Below are 20931 nucleotides of genomic sequence, written 5' to 3'. Positions count from 1 at the left end.
GTATGGGATATATGTATAAAATACATGATATTTTTCTTGACATCTCAGAATCTATATTCTCACAAATCATATCTTTGAGCTTTTCAAATGAGATTGTGAAGGGAATAACAACATCTAACGAATTTTTACACATAAATTTTACTCCTTCAGATGTTTGTAACAAAATCTGATCAAAATAATACACTTTTAAAAGAACTCTATCTTCCATTTCTCTCACTCACCTAAACAAAAACAAAAACTTCACTCCCAAATTTTTTTACTTCATACCAAAGAAAAGAGAAACACGAGTAAAAGAAAGCAGAAGAAGAAGCCAAACAAAAAGAAAAGAAAACGGGATTTGATATATTGTTTACGAGTTACACACTTATATATATATAAATCGGACCCAACAATTAGTTTCAGCTCATTCAAAAATTTTTTTATAATAATCAACTCAAACTGTACGATTTGATTTTCGCATTATTATAAAAAATTAAAGATATATACAACACGGACGATCCGATTAGCTTACTCCAAAATTCAAAATTTTCCTCCTTTTAAATTGAACCCTTCAATTTGTTTATCAAATTTTTCAAACAAAAAATTTGCATGGTCCAAATTCTTCACACTATAAATAAAAAAAATTGTCCCACACATTTATTTAGCATCCCCAGAATCCATAACCAAACACAATACATATATAGCTTCCATAACCAAAAAAATAAACCATAATATGATTATTTTTTTTAAAAGTACTATGTGGATATAAAAAATTGAATACTATATATAGTTATATTAAGTCACTATTAGATGCTCTAACACTAAAATAAAAAAAAATCATTCTCTCTAATTTAGCAATATACACTAAAATAATTTTGTTATAAACACTCATTAATTATCAATCATTCAACTAATACATTAGTGTAAGGATCATAGTTTGTACCTAAAATATTTAATAATTATATATATATTATATAAAATAACTGATTTCATAATTAATATTTTATATACACATAAGATCATGCTATTTTTATTAGACTTAAATCTTACTATTTTATTTTAAGATTAATTAAAACATTAAAGGAGTTATATTTTTAATAGTTGAATATATTAAATGACTAACAATTAAATTTTCAACCAAGCTGGAGTAGCTCAGTTGGTTAGAGCGTGTGGCTTTTTACCACAAGGTCGAAGGTTCAAGCCCTTCCTCTAGCGTTTTGGGTCATGCATTTTTTGTTTTCTCTTGAAACAACCACCTAGGTAGAGAGTTGAAGATGAGATAAGATCATCATCACAAGAACAACCACATATACATAATACACCCCACTGAAAAACCTCAAAAAAATCATGTCACTCCTCCAACTCAACTCCTCTCATGGCTTATGCTCTCTCTCACCCTATTCCCATAACAACTTGAGAAGAAGCTTCATGATTCCTATTCATTCCTCTAATAAGAACCACACCTTTGCAACAAGAAGAGTAGTTGTTAGAGCTATCAGCACTGTCCCTGACACAAACACAGACACAGACAAAAACACCACTCAACCCTCCCAAGCTCCTCCCTCTGTTGGCTTCGCATTCATACATGTATATCTTATCTTGCCATAACTAATATCTTCCATGCATTTATAGTTACATGTCTTTATCTTAATTTATGGTGTTGTTCTTGTTAACTTCAGCCTGTGTTGCTACCTGATGGAACACCAGACATTCATTATCGTACTGCTTGTGGTGGCCAGAAGCTTAGGGACATAATGCTTGATTCCAATCTTGATCTCTATGGACCCTATGTATGTAACACACTAACACACACCTTCCTTCTTCTACAACCATGTTCTTTTGTTTTTCTTCTAACTAACAACTACTTTGATTATTCTCTTATAGGGTAGACCTTTGTTGAATTGTGCTGGGGGTGGAAGTTGTGCCACTTGTATGGTCGAGGTGAATTTCATTTCTGTATAATGTTACCACAACATTTAGCATATTGATTGATTTGTACTATTTTACAATTGGTGTTAGGTTCTTGAAGATGGGGGGCTTCTTAATCCTCGCACTGATAAAGAGAAAGAGCATCTCAAGAGGGTGAGTGAATGTGAATCATTGTTTTTGATACTTAGGTCCAGTTTGGTAACCAACTTAATTAAGTTCCTTTTAATAAAATAACTTAAAGAATAAATGACTCTATTAAAAGTAACTTATAAATAAGTTATTTTGTGTTTGAAAAGTAGAAGTATTATGAGAGAAGTCATTTTTTTTAACTTCTCTATAAACTCCTAAATAGCTTCTTAAAAAGTTACAATTTGGTTTTAAAAATTGCACCAGACATTAATACTACTACTTTTCATAAGTCAAAAGTTAAAAATAAGTTACTTCTAAAATTTCCCAAACGAGCCCTTAGTCTCTGAACTGGACTCTGCTAATAACATTTTCTATGTTCGTGTTTTTCTTTCTGTCAGAAACCAAAGAATTGGAGATTAGCATGTCAAATAACTGTTGGTAAACCAGATTCAACAGGCGCGGTTCGTCGATTCTAAACTCTTTGGATCATCACTTTATTTTTATGTGGAACTATATACTATAGTATAGTATATGTTGATTGATTTTTGGTTTCATTTAACTTAATGCAGCTTGTGATCCAACAACTACCAGAGTGGAAAGGCCATGAATTTAAGTATCAAAACCGTGAAGATGATTCAGAGGATTCTTAAGGAGGCTTTTGTTGTTGTACTCAAAAGTAAATAGAAAATGAAGTAGTCTTCATGATGCATTTTTTTGTTCTTGGTCTCTTGCAATTTGCAAAATGATGAAGAAAATCTTGGAACCTGTAATTAGGAGTTAAATTCTATCTTCTAGTGGCAGGCACTTCAAGAGATGGGAGAAAAAAAAAGAATGAGAAACATAGCATACATTATAATGTCAATTCCATACAGTGATGAAAGAAATCAGGATAAAATATTTATTAATCAATATATGAAACAAAAAGAAGTAAAACATCTATTAAATAACTGAGTAGTTTATCTTCTCTTTACTCAAACATTTAAATAACTGGAGATAACTCCACCTTATCTGCTAAAAATTGTGGATAATTGGATACTTTTGCAAGGAAAAGATAGCTCTCTTGTTATATCAAGTGCAATTATTATTCTAAGTTTAGGAAACACAAATTGTACATCAACATCAACATTTATGAAGACAAAGGAACTTTGGTGCTAAATTCTGATCAAAATAGAGCATTGCTACTACAGTGTATTGAAGCAGTGAAGTTAGTTTGATATTTTTGCAGCCTTATCTTTCAAATGTGGTAGAGGGTCCCCATAGAGCATAGGGTCCACTCTACCTAAATGTTTTTAATGGATGTGACCATTTTCTTGTTTTCATTTGTCTTGTTATGTATTGCTTGGACCCTTGCCATTAAAACTATTCAACATCAATAATTCTTGCTTGCTGTACTGCACTATCACCCTTTTTGCATATACCTCAATCATTCCATTTGAAGCTTTTGCATTAATTAAGAGATTATCTTCTTTAATTAGGATTCTTAGTATCTTCTTTTCTAACCACTCTTCGTATTTGGACAGCACAAAATGACAAACCTAAAGGTGTTATGACTATTGTTATTATTTTTTATATGTCTAATGCTTTCTCATTTGAGATTCTCATAATTTACAGCCTAAAATATCTCTGAATCATAAACTTGTGTTCAATTCATTTCTAGATGCCAATAATGGCAGGCTAATCCCCCCTAGTAACAAAGTAATAGCAACCCAAGAAAGAAAAAAGAAATAAACACCAGAGATGAATAATTAAACACTACTGATCCACTGCACATATCAATAATCTCTTGAATTCTCTTACATGCCAAGCTGAAAAAGCCAAAGGATAAATCAGATAAGAAAAGAAAGAAAGAAAAACAAGATTTGCTTTTCCTCCTTTATTACAGAGGAACTTGAATTACAAAGGCAATAATCTCCAAGAAATCATCAAAAATCACTGGCCAATGGTGCATGCTCAGTAGGCATGTAAAAAAAGCTATAGACAAGACCAGCCACAGCACCACCAATAAGAGGTCCAACCCAGTAGATCCAGTGATTAGTGAAGTCTCCACTGATAACAGCAGGTCCAAAGGAGCGTGCAGGGTTCATGGAGCCGCCAGAGAATGCCCCTGCAGCCAAGATGTTGGCACCTACAATGAAACCAATGGCAATGGGTGCAATTGTTCCCAATGAACCCTTCTTTGGATCTGCTGCTGTTGCATACACAGTGTACACCAATCCAAATGTGATTATAATCTCAGCAACAACTCCTTCTCCTGCTCCAACTCCAGCTCCAACATTGTGGATTGGAATAGTCTGAACACAAAAATCACTGCCATTTAGTTTCTCTTAGCTTAAGAATGTATCACAGTTAATCTCTTATATCAATAGGATCTGGTCTTAACCATCAAAGACTTAAATTACAAGGGGTCCTACACCAATTATAATACATGTAACATTCAAAACCCAAATTGAATCACTCCATTACTTTATGTGATCACAGAAATATCAAGCTTAAACATTCAACCCGTTTTCACAAAGACAAAAACCAACAGTTAATAAAAGTCCACAACAGAAAATTCTAACAAAAATAGGTCCTACTTCATAGTTCACATACTAAAGAAATTATGCAGGAAACTATGTTTCAAGTTCCAACACAATAAAACAAGTTGTCCCCTCAATCAATGTGATAAAGAGGAAAAATAGCAGACATGCCCTTGTGTGGTGCATGAAGCTTGTGGCCCAAGGATGACAATTTTTGCCATGGTTGACACACAAAATGATTTGAAATCATCATGGAAAACATATAGGATGGTTGACTTGGTTCAGTGTGAACTTACCAAGCCTCCAGTGACAAGCTTGAGGAGCAAGCAAGCGGCTATGGAGCCAAGAAGCTGCGAAATTATGTAGAAGATAGCGGTGAGAATGGTGATCTGGCCACCAAGAGCTAGGCCAAAAGTCACTGCAGGGTTGACATGGCCACCAGAGATGTTGGCACTAACAGCAACTGCTACAAAGAGAGCAAAAGCATGGGAAACAGCAACTGCTACCAACCCAGCAGGATCAAGAGCTGCACCTGAGGTCAACTTATCATAGGCAATGGCAGAACCAACACCAGCAAAAACAAAGATCAAGGTTGAGTGTAACTCTGCAATATAGCACTTGATGGAGCCAAAACTGAAGGAATCATCGAATCTTCCGAATGCTATGCGAGCCATCTCTCTCTAAAAGTTTCTATGGAAGCCTCAGAGATAGAGAGAAGAGAAGATAAGAAAATGTTATAAGAACTAGATACATATAATATAGCACACTATGCTTCTTTGTTGAGCTATTTATATCTGTATATAGTAGGATTTAATTTGCCTAGTTGCTATTAAAGCTTTATTAAATAAGGTCACGGCTTATTAGATAGGCCATGTTGAAGTTGCATTATTGTTGTTGTTATTATATTATATTATATTATATTATATTATATTACTGTCTATGTTTTATTGTTTGAAACTAGAAAGGAGTAAAAGAGAATATGGTTAAATACGAAATATCAATTCAAATCAAATGGGGTCTTTTTTCTGGCAATCTTAGCTGTCATTGACGTAATTCATTAGAAATGTCTCGAAGCCAATGAATGATGATTCCTCCATGTGAGTACAGTAGAGACTAGAGATAGAGGTGGTGTTTGGTGGGGCAAAATGTGAAGGACATAATAATAATAATCATATAACAAAAGGAGGAGTGCAACTATGCAATGCATGAATTGCTTTGGTCCACAGAATAGCAAGGTCCAATTCTGTTTTTTGTATTATTCGGATTAGTAGTTTAAATGATGGTTGTTTTGGTCTATGTCATGGAAAAGTTGTTGGCTAATTGGAGCTAATGAAATAAAAGAATCTTAAGGAGCTGTTGGGCACCGTTAAAATGAAGAAAACTTTTCAAAAACAACTTAAAAAGCACTGTTAATTATGAATTTATGATCATGTCATCATTAAATTGTATACACCAACAAAGTAACAAACCCTTTGCCAATTATTGTACATTATCAAAGAACAAAAGAAAAGAGAAAGTGTTTTAATTTGGATATTCCCATGTGATTCTCTTTGTCCTATGGTAATAGGCCAAAAGTTGAACATGGAGTGGCTAGTGATTGGGCCATGGCTGCATGTTATTGCCATGCATGGATAGGAAGTAGGAACTCATGAAAGAGCTTCAATTGCTAATTTCAAAGCATCATAAATAATTTGATGATGGAAATACATAGTTTCATTCAAATTAAGCACAAATGGTTAATGAGGACTAATAGGTAAATACTAAATAGTATATACTTCTATAGTTTTATGTGAAGATCTTTTTTCAACACTAGACTACTGCCATCGCAGTCGCAGCAGCCCATGTTTTGTCTCAATAACTACGTATTAGCCACTAATTAAAAAGGAAATCTTATCTGCCAACTATTGTTTGAAGAGATGGACCCATAAGGCGGCTATAAAATAAACATGTTAACGTCCAACAATTGTTTAAAGATATGGATCTGTACGCGCATCTTATCTCCTAATTTATCCTATCATATATCATCATATGCTGTTATTAAAAGAAGGTTATGGATACAGTAAAATAATCACATGATTTTATGAGAAGAATTTGATATTCTCCAAAATTTTTAGCCTGACTTATTAATCGTTAGCTATTTACTTATGTTTTTAAGATATTAATAGTTTTGATCTTATAGCAAATTATTAGTCAACTCTTTTAGAAATTACTTTTTCACTTTTGATGTTAAAAATAATTAATAAAAAATAAGAGAACATAAAAAGAAATTATCTATTATACCATAAAAAATTTGTACCAAAGAGACAAATACAAAAATGATACAAACACCAATTTTTTTCTCCTTCCAATTTTGCTCCTTCTTGCTCTTCATTACCAAAAACTTTGTATTAAATACTGTGGACTCGAGCCAAAATCCGTAAAAATAAATCCATCAATCATATATATTACCTGCACCTGCATATTCAGTTCAGGAATAGATGTGGTAGCACAACAGAATTTTCTTACAAAGAAGATAGAATGAATAGGAGGAAAATGGGACTTTATCTACTTGAGCCAAGGCTCATACGCTAAATCACCTACAAGCTAGCCCTAATCCTCTGGTCCATACTACCTGAACTTGCCTCAAGAATCAAAATAACCAAACTATTTTGCTCATTTCATTCTGAATATCAACTACTGAGGGAAACCTAAAGATAAGAATGGTAGCAGCCTTTTCCTGTTCCTGCATTTGTCACTGCAGGATGCAACTGCAAATTTAAGATAAGGAAAATACTTATGGCTGCTGAAAATAAATAAAAAGGATAAGAAAAAAACTCCTTTCCACTTCTCATGTGTAAACAGTGGTCGAGGTGGATTTCCATAGATTGTGTAATGATTTTTCTCTGCATCTAGAAGCGCACAACCATTTCCTTGGTATATCAAGATCATCGCCAGTTACACTCGGCACATGCCAATTGCCATTTGCAGATTCCTGCAGCATATTATCCAAAAGCTTATTTAACTTCCATGAGACAACGGTATTAGACTATTAGCTAACGTATACAACTAACAAAGCATACTATTATCTGTAAATCATCTTTTCTGCTTCTAATAGATAGATGGATAAAGAGAAATATATAATTGGAGTTAGACAATCACCAAATTCCTCATTTTCTTTAAAAAATTATGGGTCCAAACCATTGAGACCACAAGTGTGAGTTCATTTCAATACCAAGTGTGGAGAAAAAGCACCATGCTGTTGAGGCTTGGTGGAAACATGCTACTCTTATTCAATGGAAAGGAGAGCAGTTGGGTGATCATCTCACCTGAATAACTATTGAGTAACAGGGAGGCGGAATGAGGACAGGTTTGCCAGTGGAGGTTGACACTCGAACCTGCACAACAAAAAAAGGCTTCAGCAGTCTTTCAACTGAGTCAAAAACCATATACTGAAGTCATTAGCAGAAGATAACTGGTGCTTTAGAAATTCAGCATCAAGAAAGGCTTAAGTTCTTGAGAATCCAATAGCCCGTGATTCCAATTTTATTATGCTAGAATAGTTGTCAGGAAAAATTATGGTTAGGAAAATGGAGCAAGACGAAACACATCTATCATCAATGGGATTAGGATGTAACTGTACAGTGTAAAAGAATTTCTCTGATAGTTTGAAATACCTGGTGTTTTTCCTTCCATCGTGGAAAGAAACTCGAACCTAGTAGCTGGAACAAGTGGTCCCTCATCTCGTCATTTGTCAAGAGTAAGCATTTACAACGAACAGCAGCATACAACCAGTACCTGTGATAACAACATTTTAGTACATCACAGCTTTGTAACTGTAAGCATAAATACTAAGATACATCTATACTTAAGATTTCACATTCCTATTGATGATGGCCTTGGCCTAAATATGTAACAAAACAAGTAACCAGAAACCAAATCCTAACTCACTAGATGTAGTTAACTACATGGATCTTCAGCACCGTTAGGCTAATTGGAAATTCATAACAAGAGAAAACAATATTAGCCAACTCAATCTAACTAAAATATGATGGAGTACTTCGTTACCAGTCATCATTTGAGCCCTGAGGTGTAGCATAAAGGACGCCATTCTTTTTCCAACTTTCTATAAGTCTCCTGTTATTTGGACTCAGAGCAGGACCACAATTTACTCGATTTACATGCAAAATTATAAGTGGCAATCTCTTCGTAGGGCTCATTTGGCGTAATTCTTCAACAACGAATCTAAGCTACAACCAATGGCAAAGAACCATTAAGCAGATGCTTTTGTCATGTGCCAATAAAATGAATGATTTCAACTCACACGCGCAAAGCTGAAATGCTGCCCATCCGCAAGGCCTATGTTGGCACCATCTACAACCGCATCAAAAGGGCCATAACGCTTAAGCCATTTCTGCAAAAGTTAAACCTACACATCAGTCCCTATGGCAATATTACTTGGAAGTAAAGGCACTATAATGAACAAGAACAACCATCAAAATTCAACAGAATTCTCAGTGAAAAAATGTTATACCTTAAAATGAATAAAGCTTAACTTAGGATCTTTTTTGCAAGCCAATATGGATAAAGAGTCAGCAAAATCTTCAGTCTCTTTGGGATCAATATCAATGCTAACAAGCTTCTCACCACAGGAAAGACAATGTCCATCCTGATTCACATGAGTCTTTGCCACTTTCCATTGGCCACTTCCAAGCCACCCTTGTCCATGCCACCCTCCACCTCCTCGCTCAATCCCTTCCCTTATCCGGTTAACATCCCAATTCTTTTCCCCAATTTTGGATGCGAATTCCTTGTTAAACCAACTCTCAATCACGTCGAAAGTCGATTCAGACACCTGCCTCACGGTGGTGCGCAACCGCTGCAGCATCTCATAAACCTTATCTTCCCTGTTTGAACTCACACTGACTTCCAAAAGAGCAGACAGTTCGGACTCTTCGGCCGCAATGCCGGAGTCAATCATGTTGGCATCAACTTCATAGGCCTTGTTAGCATCACCTTTCTTGCAAAAGCCATACAGAGCAGGGCCATAGGACCGCAGCTTGGGCGCAATGGCGAAATCCTTCATTCGCTTCAGCAATTCAAATGCCATGTCAGGATCGTTCTTCGCAGCAGCAAGCCTAGCAGCATTGGTAAAGGTAGCTTCATTAGGCAAAACACGATCAATCAACATCTGCTGAAAAATCTCCATCCCTCTCTTGAGGCCTAACTCGGAAGCAGAACAGAGGTATAGGAGCTTGTTATAGTGATCGAGGTTCATCGAGACGCCGTCGTTTCTGGCGGCATCATAGAGACGAAGCGCTTCAACAAGGTTACCGGTCTTAGAACACTCGTCGAGCTTGTGCTTTAAGATTCCCTCGGGAGATCCACGTGCGATTCTTCTCCGTGCCTTGGTTGAGAGCTTAACTGCGGTGGGTTCAGCTAACGTGCTGAGGTGGTGAGATTGAGATTTCCTGTACCTGGAGAAGGTTCTTCTAGAAGAAGAAGAAGTAGAAGAAGAAGAAGCGATTGTGGTGAGTGTTCGTGTTGCATTGCGACGGAAGAAGAAAGGAGTGTTGGAATTGAAAGAGAAGTAGGGAGATTGGGAATGAGAGAAGAGCGAGGAGAAGAGAGGAGTGAGCCGAGTCGTCAGAAAGGTTGGACGCGGCGGCATCACAATTCACAAGGCGGCGTTAACCACCGTCGCAGTTTGCACCAAACTAACAGCACGCCCTTTTCTTTCAGAGTGAGAAATTAGTGCTTGCTATCTATCTATCTGAGTCTATGACGTTACAAAACTAACACCCAATCTATTTTCGTTTTTGGTAAATCTATCTCTTTTAACTGGATTGAGTTTAGATTTCGGGCTTTCGGCCCAATTTTCCAGAATGTTCTCCATGTTTAAACCAAAATCCCAAGACCTAAACAAAAAAAAAAATCCAAAAACTTTTAAAAAATGAGTTTTTGTGTAAAAAAAATATCAACTATTAACCAATTTGCATTGGTCCATTAGCTAGTTCACTCTTCCACTTAAATTAATATCAGATGTTCGAATCGCATCTTATATATGCAACACTTTAACCTATCGAATTAAGGATGCCGTAAAAAAAATTGAGTCATAAGTCCGAAAGAACATGAGTTTTATTTTTCTTTTTGGAAAGGTAGAAACTCAGGTGCAGTTAACTTCACGCAAAGTTAATAACTGAAAGTCGTTAGATGAAAATTTAGTCAACTCAATCAAATTATTTAACAGTTCTTAGCTATCAATTTTACGTGAAGTAAACTGCACTTGAGTAAACATAAATATAAGAAAACTATAATAGTTAAAATTTTGATTTGTCATTTATAAATTTGGGACCCGAACAACTAATAGCTGGAAAGAAGACAACAAATTAAGTGTTGAAACTTTAAACTTCAATAGTTTGTCCTTTGGATTGACAAAAGGCGCAATCATTTACAATGTCTTAATTTAAATTCTCAGATTTTTTTTATAATTGTGTTCATACTTCTTACATTTAAAATTCCGGGAACCTAAAAAACAAAAATATGATTTTGCCGTAGTTTTTGGAGTTTTTTAAAAATGGGCTTATCATGTTTCAAGCAAGCAATAGAACGATAGAACTACCTTATTTTCCCCGTCTAGGCCAGCCTGTTGACCACCAAAAAAAAAAAACTACCTTATATTCTCCTACTCGTCATTAGAAAATGAATAATCTTAGTCTTTTACAATGATGCTTCAAGTGATTAAGAAAGTTATATTCTCCTACTCGTCATTAGAAAATGAATAATCTTAGTCTTTTACAATGATGCTTCAAGTGATTAAGAAAGTTTATCCATGTACGTCAATTGTAATAAAAAAAACTCATTTGTGCAGCGTTTCTTACACGTCAATTTAGTATGCATAGGAAATGGATATATTAGGAACGATGTCAACAAAAAATATATAAACAAAAAAAATTTTTAAATATACAATAACGTGGAATAAAAAATATTATTTTTGGTCACAAAATTTGATCCATAGGCATATATAACATATAAGAGTATTTTAGTATCTTCAAAATTAACCATTCTAAGAAAAGATCTTATTTATTTCTGGTCTCAATTTGATCCATATATTACCATTGCTGTACTTCAATAACTCTTCCTGAAGAGTATTTTAATAACTAGGATTAGCAAGTTGACTTATTTATTTGCAAGTAGAAACATTAACCAGAAAATTTATCCAAATCCTGATTCCTCATTACACATGGGAGAGCCAGGCAGAAATTTTATGACATCGATCATTCTACCTGCATTTCTTCAGGAAAAGTTATTGAAGTACAGCAATGGTAATATCCAGTTTCGTCAAAGGAAAATCTCTGCGAAAGATGAGCTTCACGAATTAGATACTCCCCCCATTCCTCTGATCCATACCGCTTGAATATGCCACGAGCATCAAAAGAATCAGCCTTTCTTGTCCATGTCTTCCTGAACAGTGAACAACAGCAATCGATATCGGATAAGTTCTGTTCCGAAGTTCTAAAGATCAAGGGAAGTTGTTTATAGTGCAAAGTTAAGAGAGTACTTGAACAAAAGAAATACAAACGGCAGCATTACCTTTTCCTGTGCCTTGCATTCATCACAGTGGCGTGCAACTGCAAAAACAAGACAAGTGATGGTTGAAAATTGCCGAAATACAGAAGAGGGGGTTGTGAAGCATGATTCCGGGGGTACAGTTTCCTAAAAAAGGCTCATAAGAAGAATGTATTCCTTCTTTCCTTTATTGTCCCATTAAAGTGGTATTTCCAAACTACTATATTTTATTGCTAGAATGAGATTGATAATTCAGTTAAAAGCAACGATAAATAGCATTCACAATAGGGTACATATGGACAAATATACAGATGATATCATAATTCAGATCAAAACATGTGCTAACAATGCAATGAATGCATTAACATAACTCTCAGGCATGTAGGTTACAATATTTTAGTTACCATCTATCCAAAAGAAGCAAATTGTACAATGAACCCGCTAAATTTGATTTACCTTGAGGCTTTGCTTAGCATCATTCTCTAAGACAAGTCCAGCTTCAGTATATGCATCAATTATGACTTCTAGAAAAGCTCAGAAAACACAAATAATACTTCGGAAAGCAAAATATTATCAAAAACATGCATAGTTATTGATCCATAATTATCCGTTATTCAGAGAAGAACAAAAATAAGCTCCTAAATCCCTACACCAGGAAATATAGACACACACAAAGCAATTCATAGATGGATACGACATGCACGCAAAAGACGGCCCTCACTGCCGATTTCTTCCACAGGAGCATACAAAACACGGGCTTTTGCCAAAGAACCTTTCATGCAATCCTGCAAGATCGGGAATATATTTCTCTTATTAAAGATGGCAAACAAATTCCGCAAGAGCCAAATTTAATGGTTAAAGGAAAAAAGTTCTACGCAACAAAAGATATTAAAACTATTAAGATGTCGATTCTTTGAGTCGTGTACAGTTAGTCTTTATTGAATATCTTAGTCCTAAAATGTCACTTTATATTTAGGCAATGGGTAATCAGAAAGTAGTTATAAATGAAAATCATTTTTGCTAAAATAGACCACAAAATAGACTCTTACCAATCCTTTTAGTCTTATAGAAAGAGGCCGATTATCCAAAGCATCCATAATTTTTGAGGAGATACTCTGCACAGTTACATATATAAGTATAAACATAACAATCTAATTCACATAACATGTCATAATGCTGAATTTAACAAACATCACCTGCAAGACTTCTGTGGCTCTCTTAACTCTGTCTTTGTTCCAGAGCTTAAGCATGAGCACAGTAAGGTGAAAGGTTTTAGGCTTTATGAATATAGATTTGTCAATCCCCAAATCTGAAAAAGTGTGACCAAGCTCAGTGAAATTTAATATTGGCTCTATGATTGTAGGAAAAAGAGAGGGGGGGGGGGGGGGGGGGGAGAATAACATGTTATGAGATACTAGGAGATGTAAAACATAGACATACAGATCATGTCGAGCTTGTACGCGATAAACTATATTCACACACTATAAAAATGGTCCTGGTCACTGCATAATAAAATCATCTTGGGAATTTAACCAGGAAACATAGTTTAGGCTTCAGGCTCCACAAAGTGGAAAATGAAGAGGAAGATTAAAATGCAATAAAACAAACATAAGCACATACATAAAAATATTTAGGCTGAAGAATTAATTCCAGAGTCTCTTAATGCGAATTTCTAAACCAATTACGCATGTTAAATATATCAAAATAGATTGTTTTCATACCAGAGGAAGTGGAAGACTTGGAAGACTTGGATGCTTTAGGTGCATAACTGACAAGTGGTATGTTAGTAAGATTAACTTTAACTGCTGCACTACCATCTTCGACTTTAAGTTCAACTGCAACATCAACATTTTCTTTTGACAATTGATCTACTTCTGTATTTTCAGTAGTATCCTCATCCTCATTCGTGCTAGCATCTTCATTTCCCAATATAGAGTTTTGGAAATTGATGAGTTTATCAACTAACTCAGGATGGATGGCCAATGGAAGTGATATGAAGTGTGAATAATCAAGATTTCGACTATTAACTGACTGGTATAAACACAAGAAAATACATGAATCTTTGCATAAGTTGGACAAAGAATGTAGTCATAGCCATAGAACTTTTGACAAACGGTATGGACAGTAGACTGACCTCATCAATTATAGCCTGTATCTTCTCTGCAGCTGAATTCACACTATCAACAGAAATACCCTCAATGGCTGCAAAAGACAATTACAACAAATCATTTAGATATTGGATTTCCTTATGGCACAGTAGTAAGGAGTCAAGCTGGTAAGAGGGAAGAGCCTCTACTTAAATGAAAATCCACCAACTAAGCCAATGAAAGATTCCTGCACATATAATTACTATGTGCTGGTCTCTCAATCAATCAAGTGCTACATATATAGAGTTAACAAACACTCATGAACTGAATATATTATATTATGAATGAACTATATTAAATCAGCTATGACATAACCATATCAAAGTTAAAATGAAAGCATAATAGAAAATAAACATTTCAATTTGATCCATACAAGTTAGGCAGTAACTTAGGGACAGCCAGGAACTTACTAACAAAATCATCTTCTTTTGAAGTAGGTATTATTATCTTAACCCCCAATTCCTCTTCTATCTTCTGTTGTGTGGATCCCCTGAAACAATAAGTATAAGCAACAAGCATATAATATACTTCGCAAATAATAAACTCAATCTTCTAACCTTTGCATATGACAACAGCAATGATATTTGTACGATTGTCCTATATATTGGCTATATGAATCCAAGAGCCAAAACCATTTAAATTCCTCTATGCATTATTAATTGTCTTTTCAGCCCAGCCCATAATTTGTTTTCTATTTATAACTATGTAAGAAATCTTTTTATCAGCTTTACCCATGTAATAGGCACCCTCCCTTTCATTTTCTTCTTAAATTTATCTACTTCAAGTTGGCAAAGCAATGTAGCAAGCAAAGACAAACATAAATTTAAAACTAGCTTTACGGCTTTACCCTTTTCCTTTAATAAATCGAAATAGCGAAGTGCCAACCTGCACAACAGACACAAAGAAAACAAAGATGAAACTGCAGAATTTTTTTCACTATTCAGTTCATAATCAGAAAAGAAACTAGCTTGAAGTAGGTGTGAAGAACAATTTTAATCAAGGCTGACAGCATTTTAATCAAGAAAGGAAGTGAAATTTCTAATCTTGCCTCAACAGAAACTGAATGCTTCTCAATGGAACTAGACGATTCCCCTTCTATTACTCTCTGTTCATCATTGGAAAAAAAGGTAGCCGATTCAGTAGTTTCATCAGTAACTACAACAGCTTCGTTGATGGTATGATCAGTTGAAATAGTGGCTCGAACTTGCCCTCCATCTTCTGACTCAACCGTTAAATCCTTCATAGCCAAACTTTCTAGAAAACCACACCATTTAATAGTAGCTCAGATAACTCAAGTTTTTACTGAATTAATAGGAGGATTAAGTAATAGTAATAGCTACCTAGAGAAGAAGAAGTGGCAGTAGTGGAAACTGGTCTCCAGAGCATGGTTTTGGGTTTGTTATTGGAGTTCTTATCATCAATGCATATTCTCTTCTTTCTATTTCTACCACGCATCATGTAATTACACCTCAAACTATGATAACTGCACTTTCCCTACTCAGTTCCGAAATTCTCAAATTAATTCAAATCAAAATCTTAGAACAAATTTAAAAATTATAGACAAACAAATCGAGTGGGGAATGACGGAACCTGAAAGATACGATGTGATGCAGTAGCAGTAGCAGCAGCAGCAACATACGTGTTGGTGAATTTCAGAAACACAGACCTGCACGCTATCATTCTCCACTCTCTCTCTCTCACACACACCAGTGCAGAAACCCAAAGCGCACGAACACGCAGGACTCACGTGTCATTTTTTTTGTCACAGAATATTATTGGGCCTTTTAATGTGGGCCTTTACAATGGTTATTCCCGTATTGGGCTTCACGTTTTTGAAAACGAACTTTAAACATCCGTAACGGAAACAAAAAAAAACTTTAAACATTACAGAGGATGACAACAAAACTTTAAACAAAATATTATTTTATTTATAAATAAAAAATTGGTTTAAATATTATCTTTGTCCTTATAATTTTATCAATGAATTATTATACTAGATTTTTTTAATTAGATCTTTACTGATAGTTATCAAACTTTGAATATAAAAATTTTAAAAATATTTTTAAGATTTATTTTGTTTTAATTTTATCCTAAAAATTTTCGATTTACATAAAAAATAATTCTGACGGCTAATTTTTCAAAAAATTTAAAATCAGTTCAACAATAATTACATAAGAACAACTTTTAACACAAATAAATCAAATATAATTATTATACATTATTGTTGGACTAGTCTTAAATATGTTGAAAATTTAACTGTCAGTGGTATATTTGATGTAAATTAAAAATTTTTGGAATAAAATTAAAACAAAATAAAACTTAAAAAAACATTTTTAAGTTTAGCTAGAATGTATATAACTCACCAAAGGCATATCAAAATGCTATTTGAACATTAAAATTTGCTACTAAAATTAGTCATCAATGTATTTATGTGTAAATACATTTGTCATTGTTGGCTTTTTTTTTTTTTCAATGTGTATTTATATTTCAACATATATTTTATACTCGTGATTGATTTTAATGGCTGATTTTAATGTATAAATAGCATAGTTGTATTTACATAGTGTTAGTTATTATCTTGTCATGCATGCATGGAAGTACGTACATACAATCATCCGTATTCATGTATGTATTAGATACGTACCTCAAACACGAAGGCTCAATGAATATGCATTCATATATATGAAGGTTTGGAGTGCCTAAAAAATGAAACAAATGTGGAATTGTTTTATGATCAGTGGCTCTTGTCCTGATATCACTCTTGTTAAAAAGACACATCACATTAATTGTCATTAGCTGTAAATGATTCTTATTCCTGCCTAAGTTGGAATTTATGGTAATATTCCTAGCAATCATCACACTGGGATCTACCCTGTATCTTAATAAACTTATGGAAGCTAAGGCTAAAGATTTAAACGTATTCTTTCACACACTTCAAGTAACTAAAGTTCTCATCAGCATTTATTTTGTGGAGTTTTCAAAAATAACAAGCTTTTGTGGCAGTGACCTTCGGACTATTTCGTAACAAACAAAACTTTCGCAATGGCTACAGAAATGTGATGTCATATATGATATATCACTCTTTCTCATAAAAAGAAAAGGTAAAAATGAACAAATTTAAAATGCTAATAAAGTCATTATGTTATTATTGCTGTGAATAATATTCTCTTAGATATTTATGTAACTCAACTATATATATGTTATTTTTTTTTTAGTTTTAACGTTTTATATGTTTATCCAATTAGTGATGATGAGGCGAAATCTTGTAGTGAGAAGGGGGTAATGAGCTCCCTAAATTTTAATTTTTGGTTATAAATTATATATAAATTTTAATTGAATTCTTTTAAAATTTTTATTTTAATCTTATTTTATTATAAAATTATTAATAACTTTCTAATATTTTATCTAATTTGTTCTTTGTTCAATTATATATAAAAATAAATGACTGTATTACGTGTACACCAAAATCAGCTATTAAAGTTAATCATCAATATAAAATACATGTTAAAATATAAATATACATTAAAAATAAATTAAACCATACATATATTATTTATACAAAAATACATTAAACTAATTTTAATAAACAAATAACATTTTTAAAAAACAACAATTTTCATCATACATAAAATAAACTTAAGCATGAGAATCTCATCATTCATTATCATACCCTAATTATTATTGAAGCAATTATATATGTGTACGAAAATGTTAAAAAAAAGCCAAACTTACTTTAATTTTTTAGTATTTATTAATTATTATAATAATTAATAAATATTAAATAAAACATATTTTACTATTTTTAATTAATTTTTTTTTTTTTGTTATCAAATATTTTTCATATGCGTATTGTATATTTGTATAGTAATATGATGAGTCCTTGATTGATAATTTAAAATAAAGTTTGATCCAATATAATATCTAAGGTGATAACTAAATAACAAGTTGTCAGATGCAGAAGATGGATCAAACAACTAACTCTTGTCTCAGCAATGTAGCAAGGTGCTAGTTATAGCTGTGTTTGTGTTTTTGTGTTGAAGCCTCAAGGCCTGGCCACGTGATCCAGCAGAATAGAGTGGGCAAAAACTGTTTCTCTGAATAATGCCATAAGTTTCTAATTATGGGGCATTATGTTTTAGACCAAACAAAATATTATAAAGAGATAATGACCAAATCAGTACCCGAAAGATTCAAACGCTGACATTTTGGTACCTCACTATTGTTATTGACAAAATGGTCCTTAAAAGATTTTAAAATTTGACAAGCATACCCACGAGTTCACCGGAGCACATTTCCGGCAAGCACAGTGCTGACATGGCCACTGCATTGGCCACTGCATTTTGATGACATGGCAAATACCTTTCTCCACCCTAATTCTTCTCCTTCTCCTTCTCCCTCCCCAACGCACTCCCTTCTTCCCCTTCCTGAATGCATTCTCTCCCTCCCCAACCCTAATCCTTCCCTCCCCCTCCCTAATCCTAATCCCCCATCTCCAACGCACTTCCCCCTCCTCAATCCAAAATTCCCCTTTCTGAACCCTACTCCTCTTCCTTTACCCCTTTGAATTCTAATCCCCTTCCCAACCTAATGTCTCACACTCTCAACTCTCTCTCCCCTTCGTCTTCACTGCTGTCGCCAACCAGAATTAGGAAACTAAATCTTCATCTTTTATCAGAGAATTCTTATCATGAATTATCCAAAACCCAAATTTAGCTACTCCGAATAAAAAAAGGCAAGACTTTTGAAGTAAAAAACAGCACTTTGCAACAATCAGCATTTCTCAGAAAAATGTGAGAGTAATAAAGAGTAAATCAGTAAAACACCAAAGAAAGAAAGCACTTTTGGCATGAAAGAAGCAAAAGTCCATCTGGGACTCAAGATCAGTGGAAGTCCGGCGAGCAGAGGGGGAGAATTCATTGGAGTTGTTAGGTCTAAGGAACCTCTCAAAGATGGCCATGAGAAGGAACATGGAGATGAGGATGGTAGTGGCCACAAAGCCAAAGGAGACAGCGTTGACTGAACTCTCAAAGTTAGTCCAATGGGAGTCATCTCTGCTCTGCACATTCACATTCATTGGAGACCCTATTGGTGCCCACCCACCATTGTTGTTGCTGTTGTTCTCTTCAACCACCATTTCTTCCAAAACTACTCTGATGCTGTAGTATTCTTCTGTTATGCTATGCTTTCAGCATGTTGGTTTTTAATTAATTCTGGTAAAGGTAATAGCTTGTCTTGGTTTTAGTGGAGAATTAGTTAAGGAAGGGGATTAGGGTTCAGAAAGGGGGATTTTGGATTGAGGAGGGGGAAGTGCGTTGGAGATGGGGGATTAAGATTAGGGAAGGGGAGGGAAGGATTAGGGTTGGGGAGGGGGAGAATGCATTCAGGAAGGGGAAGGGGGGAGTGCGTTGGGAAGGGGAAGGAGAAGGAGAAGAATTAGGGTGGGGAAGGGTATTTGCCATGTCATCAAAACGCAGTTGCCATGTCAGCACTGTGCTTACCGGAAATATGCTCCGGTGAACTCGTGGGTACGTTTGTCAAATTTTAAAATCTTTTAAGGACCATTTTGTCAATAACAATAGTGAGGTACCAAAATGTCAGCGTTTGAATCTTTCGGGTACTGATTTGGTCGTTACCTCTATTATAAATATCTACTCCTAAGTTCAAGTAGTGTTTTGGGTATTCAGAATCTTGCATAGTGCTTAATTAAAGATAATGTCAGAAAATTAATACTATAGCAGCTAATTATTTCAGTTAATACTATAATAAATTATTAAATAAATTTAATATGAAATCCCATTAAAAATAACAAATTCAAATTTTAAAATTGTGGGAAAAAGATCATGACTAACATCATTTTTATGTTATTAGTTACACATTAATATTATAGAATTTAATAATAATAATAATAATAATAATAATAATAATAATAATAAACTTCTAAAAATTTATACTTTGAATAAATTAAATTAATCTCGAAAAAAATACTAATAAAATTTTTAGAATAATAAATATAAACATACTATCTTTAAATTAGTCTATATAATTAAAATAAAAAATATTAATTTAAACTAATTTATCTATGTTTATTATTTAAAAAACTTTATTAATAATTTTCTTAAAAACTAATTAACACAAAATGTAAATAATCGAAAATTTATTTATCATTCTACTCTAATAATAATTGACGATGAAATTCTTAATTTAGAAGTTACAACCTCAAAGATTTATTTAATATTAGACGACTACTTTCAATATATATTATTGGCATTATCACACTATTATTGTAGATATAATACGTTGCGAAATATTGGTAAAATGTTGAAAATAATAAATTATACTTTTCATAATGAATGTCACGACAATAACGATCAATGTATACCAAAACTTCATTGTTGCAGAAAATTGAAAACAGTACGTAGCATATTTTAGTGTAATAGAAAAATGATTATAAAAGTATTCATAATCAGTAATCATTATCTGTTTGGGCACAACATAGTATTCTATATTATATTTATTCCAACAAACACGCAATAATGTAATATCTCCCTAGTCTACCCTCAAAATAAAGCACTTATGGAAACCCTAAGAAATTATGCTGAGTAATTTGGATGTATAATGCTGGAATTAGCATTATGCTTATATATTATTGGAAGCATTTCAAGTGCACCGGGAGTACCGGTGTA

At 33.8% G+C, this 20931-nt stretch overlaps 4 protein-coding genes and 1 non-coding gene across 5 annotated transcripts; 2 read left to right on the top strand and 3 right to left on the bottom strand.

Moving 5' to 3' along the window:
- The first annotated feature begins 1120 nt into the window (after nt 1–1120).
- On the top strand, nt 1121–1194 carry TRNAK-UUU (transfer RNA lysine (anticodon UUU)). The gene has a single exon. It is a non-coding gene; the product is annotated as a tRNA-Lys (tRNA).
- A 55-nt stretch (nt 1195–1249) lies between these two features.
- On the top strand, nt 1250–2869 carry LOC130940754 (photosynthetic NDH subunit of subcomplex B 3, chloroplastic). The gene is made up of 6 exons (XM_057868983.1): nt 1250–1566; nt 1659–1769; nt 1864–1920; nt 1999–2061; nt 2436–2498; nt 2607–2869. The coding sequence occupies exons 1-6, from the start codon at nt 1327–1329 to the stop codon at nt 2685–2687; spliced, it is 615 nt and encodes a 204-aa protein (XP_057724966.1). The 5' UTR covers nt 1250–1326; the 3' UTR covers nt 2688–2869.
- A 906-nt stretch (nt 2870–3775) lies between these two features.
- LOC130940753 (aquaporin TIP2-1-like) lies at nt 3776–5354 on the bottom strand. Its single transcript, XM_057868982.1, has 2 exons — nt 4853–5354; nt 3776–4328 (listed from the first exon to the last, which is right to left on the bottom strand). Exons 1-2 carry the CDS (start codon nt 5228–5230, stop codon nt 3960–3962), a joined length of 747 nt encoding a protein of 248 aa, XP_057724965.1. The 5' UTR covers nt 5231–5354; the 3' UTR covers nt 3776–3959.
- Nucleotides 5355–6857: 1503 nt separating this feature from the next.
- Nucleotides 6858–10322, bottom strand: LOC130940343 (proteinaceous RNase P 1, chloroplastic/mitochondrial-like). The gene is made up of 6 exons (XM_057868454.1): nt 9067–10322; nt 8857–8946; nt 8601–8782; nt 8210–8330; nt 7862–7930; nt 6858–7527 (listed from the first exon to the last, which is right to left on the bottom strand). The coding sequence occupies exons 1-6, from the start codon at nt 10201–10203 to the stop codon at nt 7384–7386; spliced, it is 1743 nt and encodes a 580-aa protein (XP_057724437.1). The 5' UTR covers nt 10204–10322; the 3' UTR covers nt 6858–7383.
- A 1376-nt stretch (nt 10323–11698) lies between these two features.
- LOC130941271 (uncharacterized) lies at nt 11699–15983 on the bottom strand. Its single transcript, XM_057869708.1, has 13 exons — nt 15839–15983; nt 15589–15742; nt 15297–15502; nt 15096–15133; nt 14659–14738; nt 14236–14303; nt 13823–14132; nt 13298–13410; nt 13151–13216; nt 12796–12886; nt 12558–12625; nt 12126–12163; nt 11699–11996 (listed from the first exon to the last, which is right to left on the bottom strand). The coding sequence occupies exons 1-13, from the start codon at nt 15926–15928 to the stop codon at nt 11810–11812; spliced, it is 1509 nt and encodes a 502-aa protein (XP_057725691.1). The 5' UTR covers nt 15929–15983; the 3' UTR covers nt 11699–11809.
- Nucleotides 15984–20931: the final 4948 nt, after the last annotated feature.

Source organism: Arachis stenosperma, chromosome 7, assembly GCF_014773155.1.
Source record: "Arachis stenosperma cultivar V10309 chromosome 7, arast.V10309.gnm1.PFL2, whole genome shotgun sequence".
In the NCBI taxonomy this organism is placed as follows: domain Eukaryota; kingdom Viridiplantae; phylum Streptophyta; class Magnoliopsida; order Fabales; family Fabaceae; genus Arachis; species Arachis stenosperma.
This window is presented reverse-complemented; position numbering and strand designations above follow the sequence as displayed.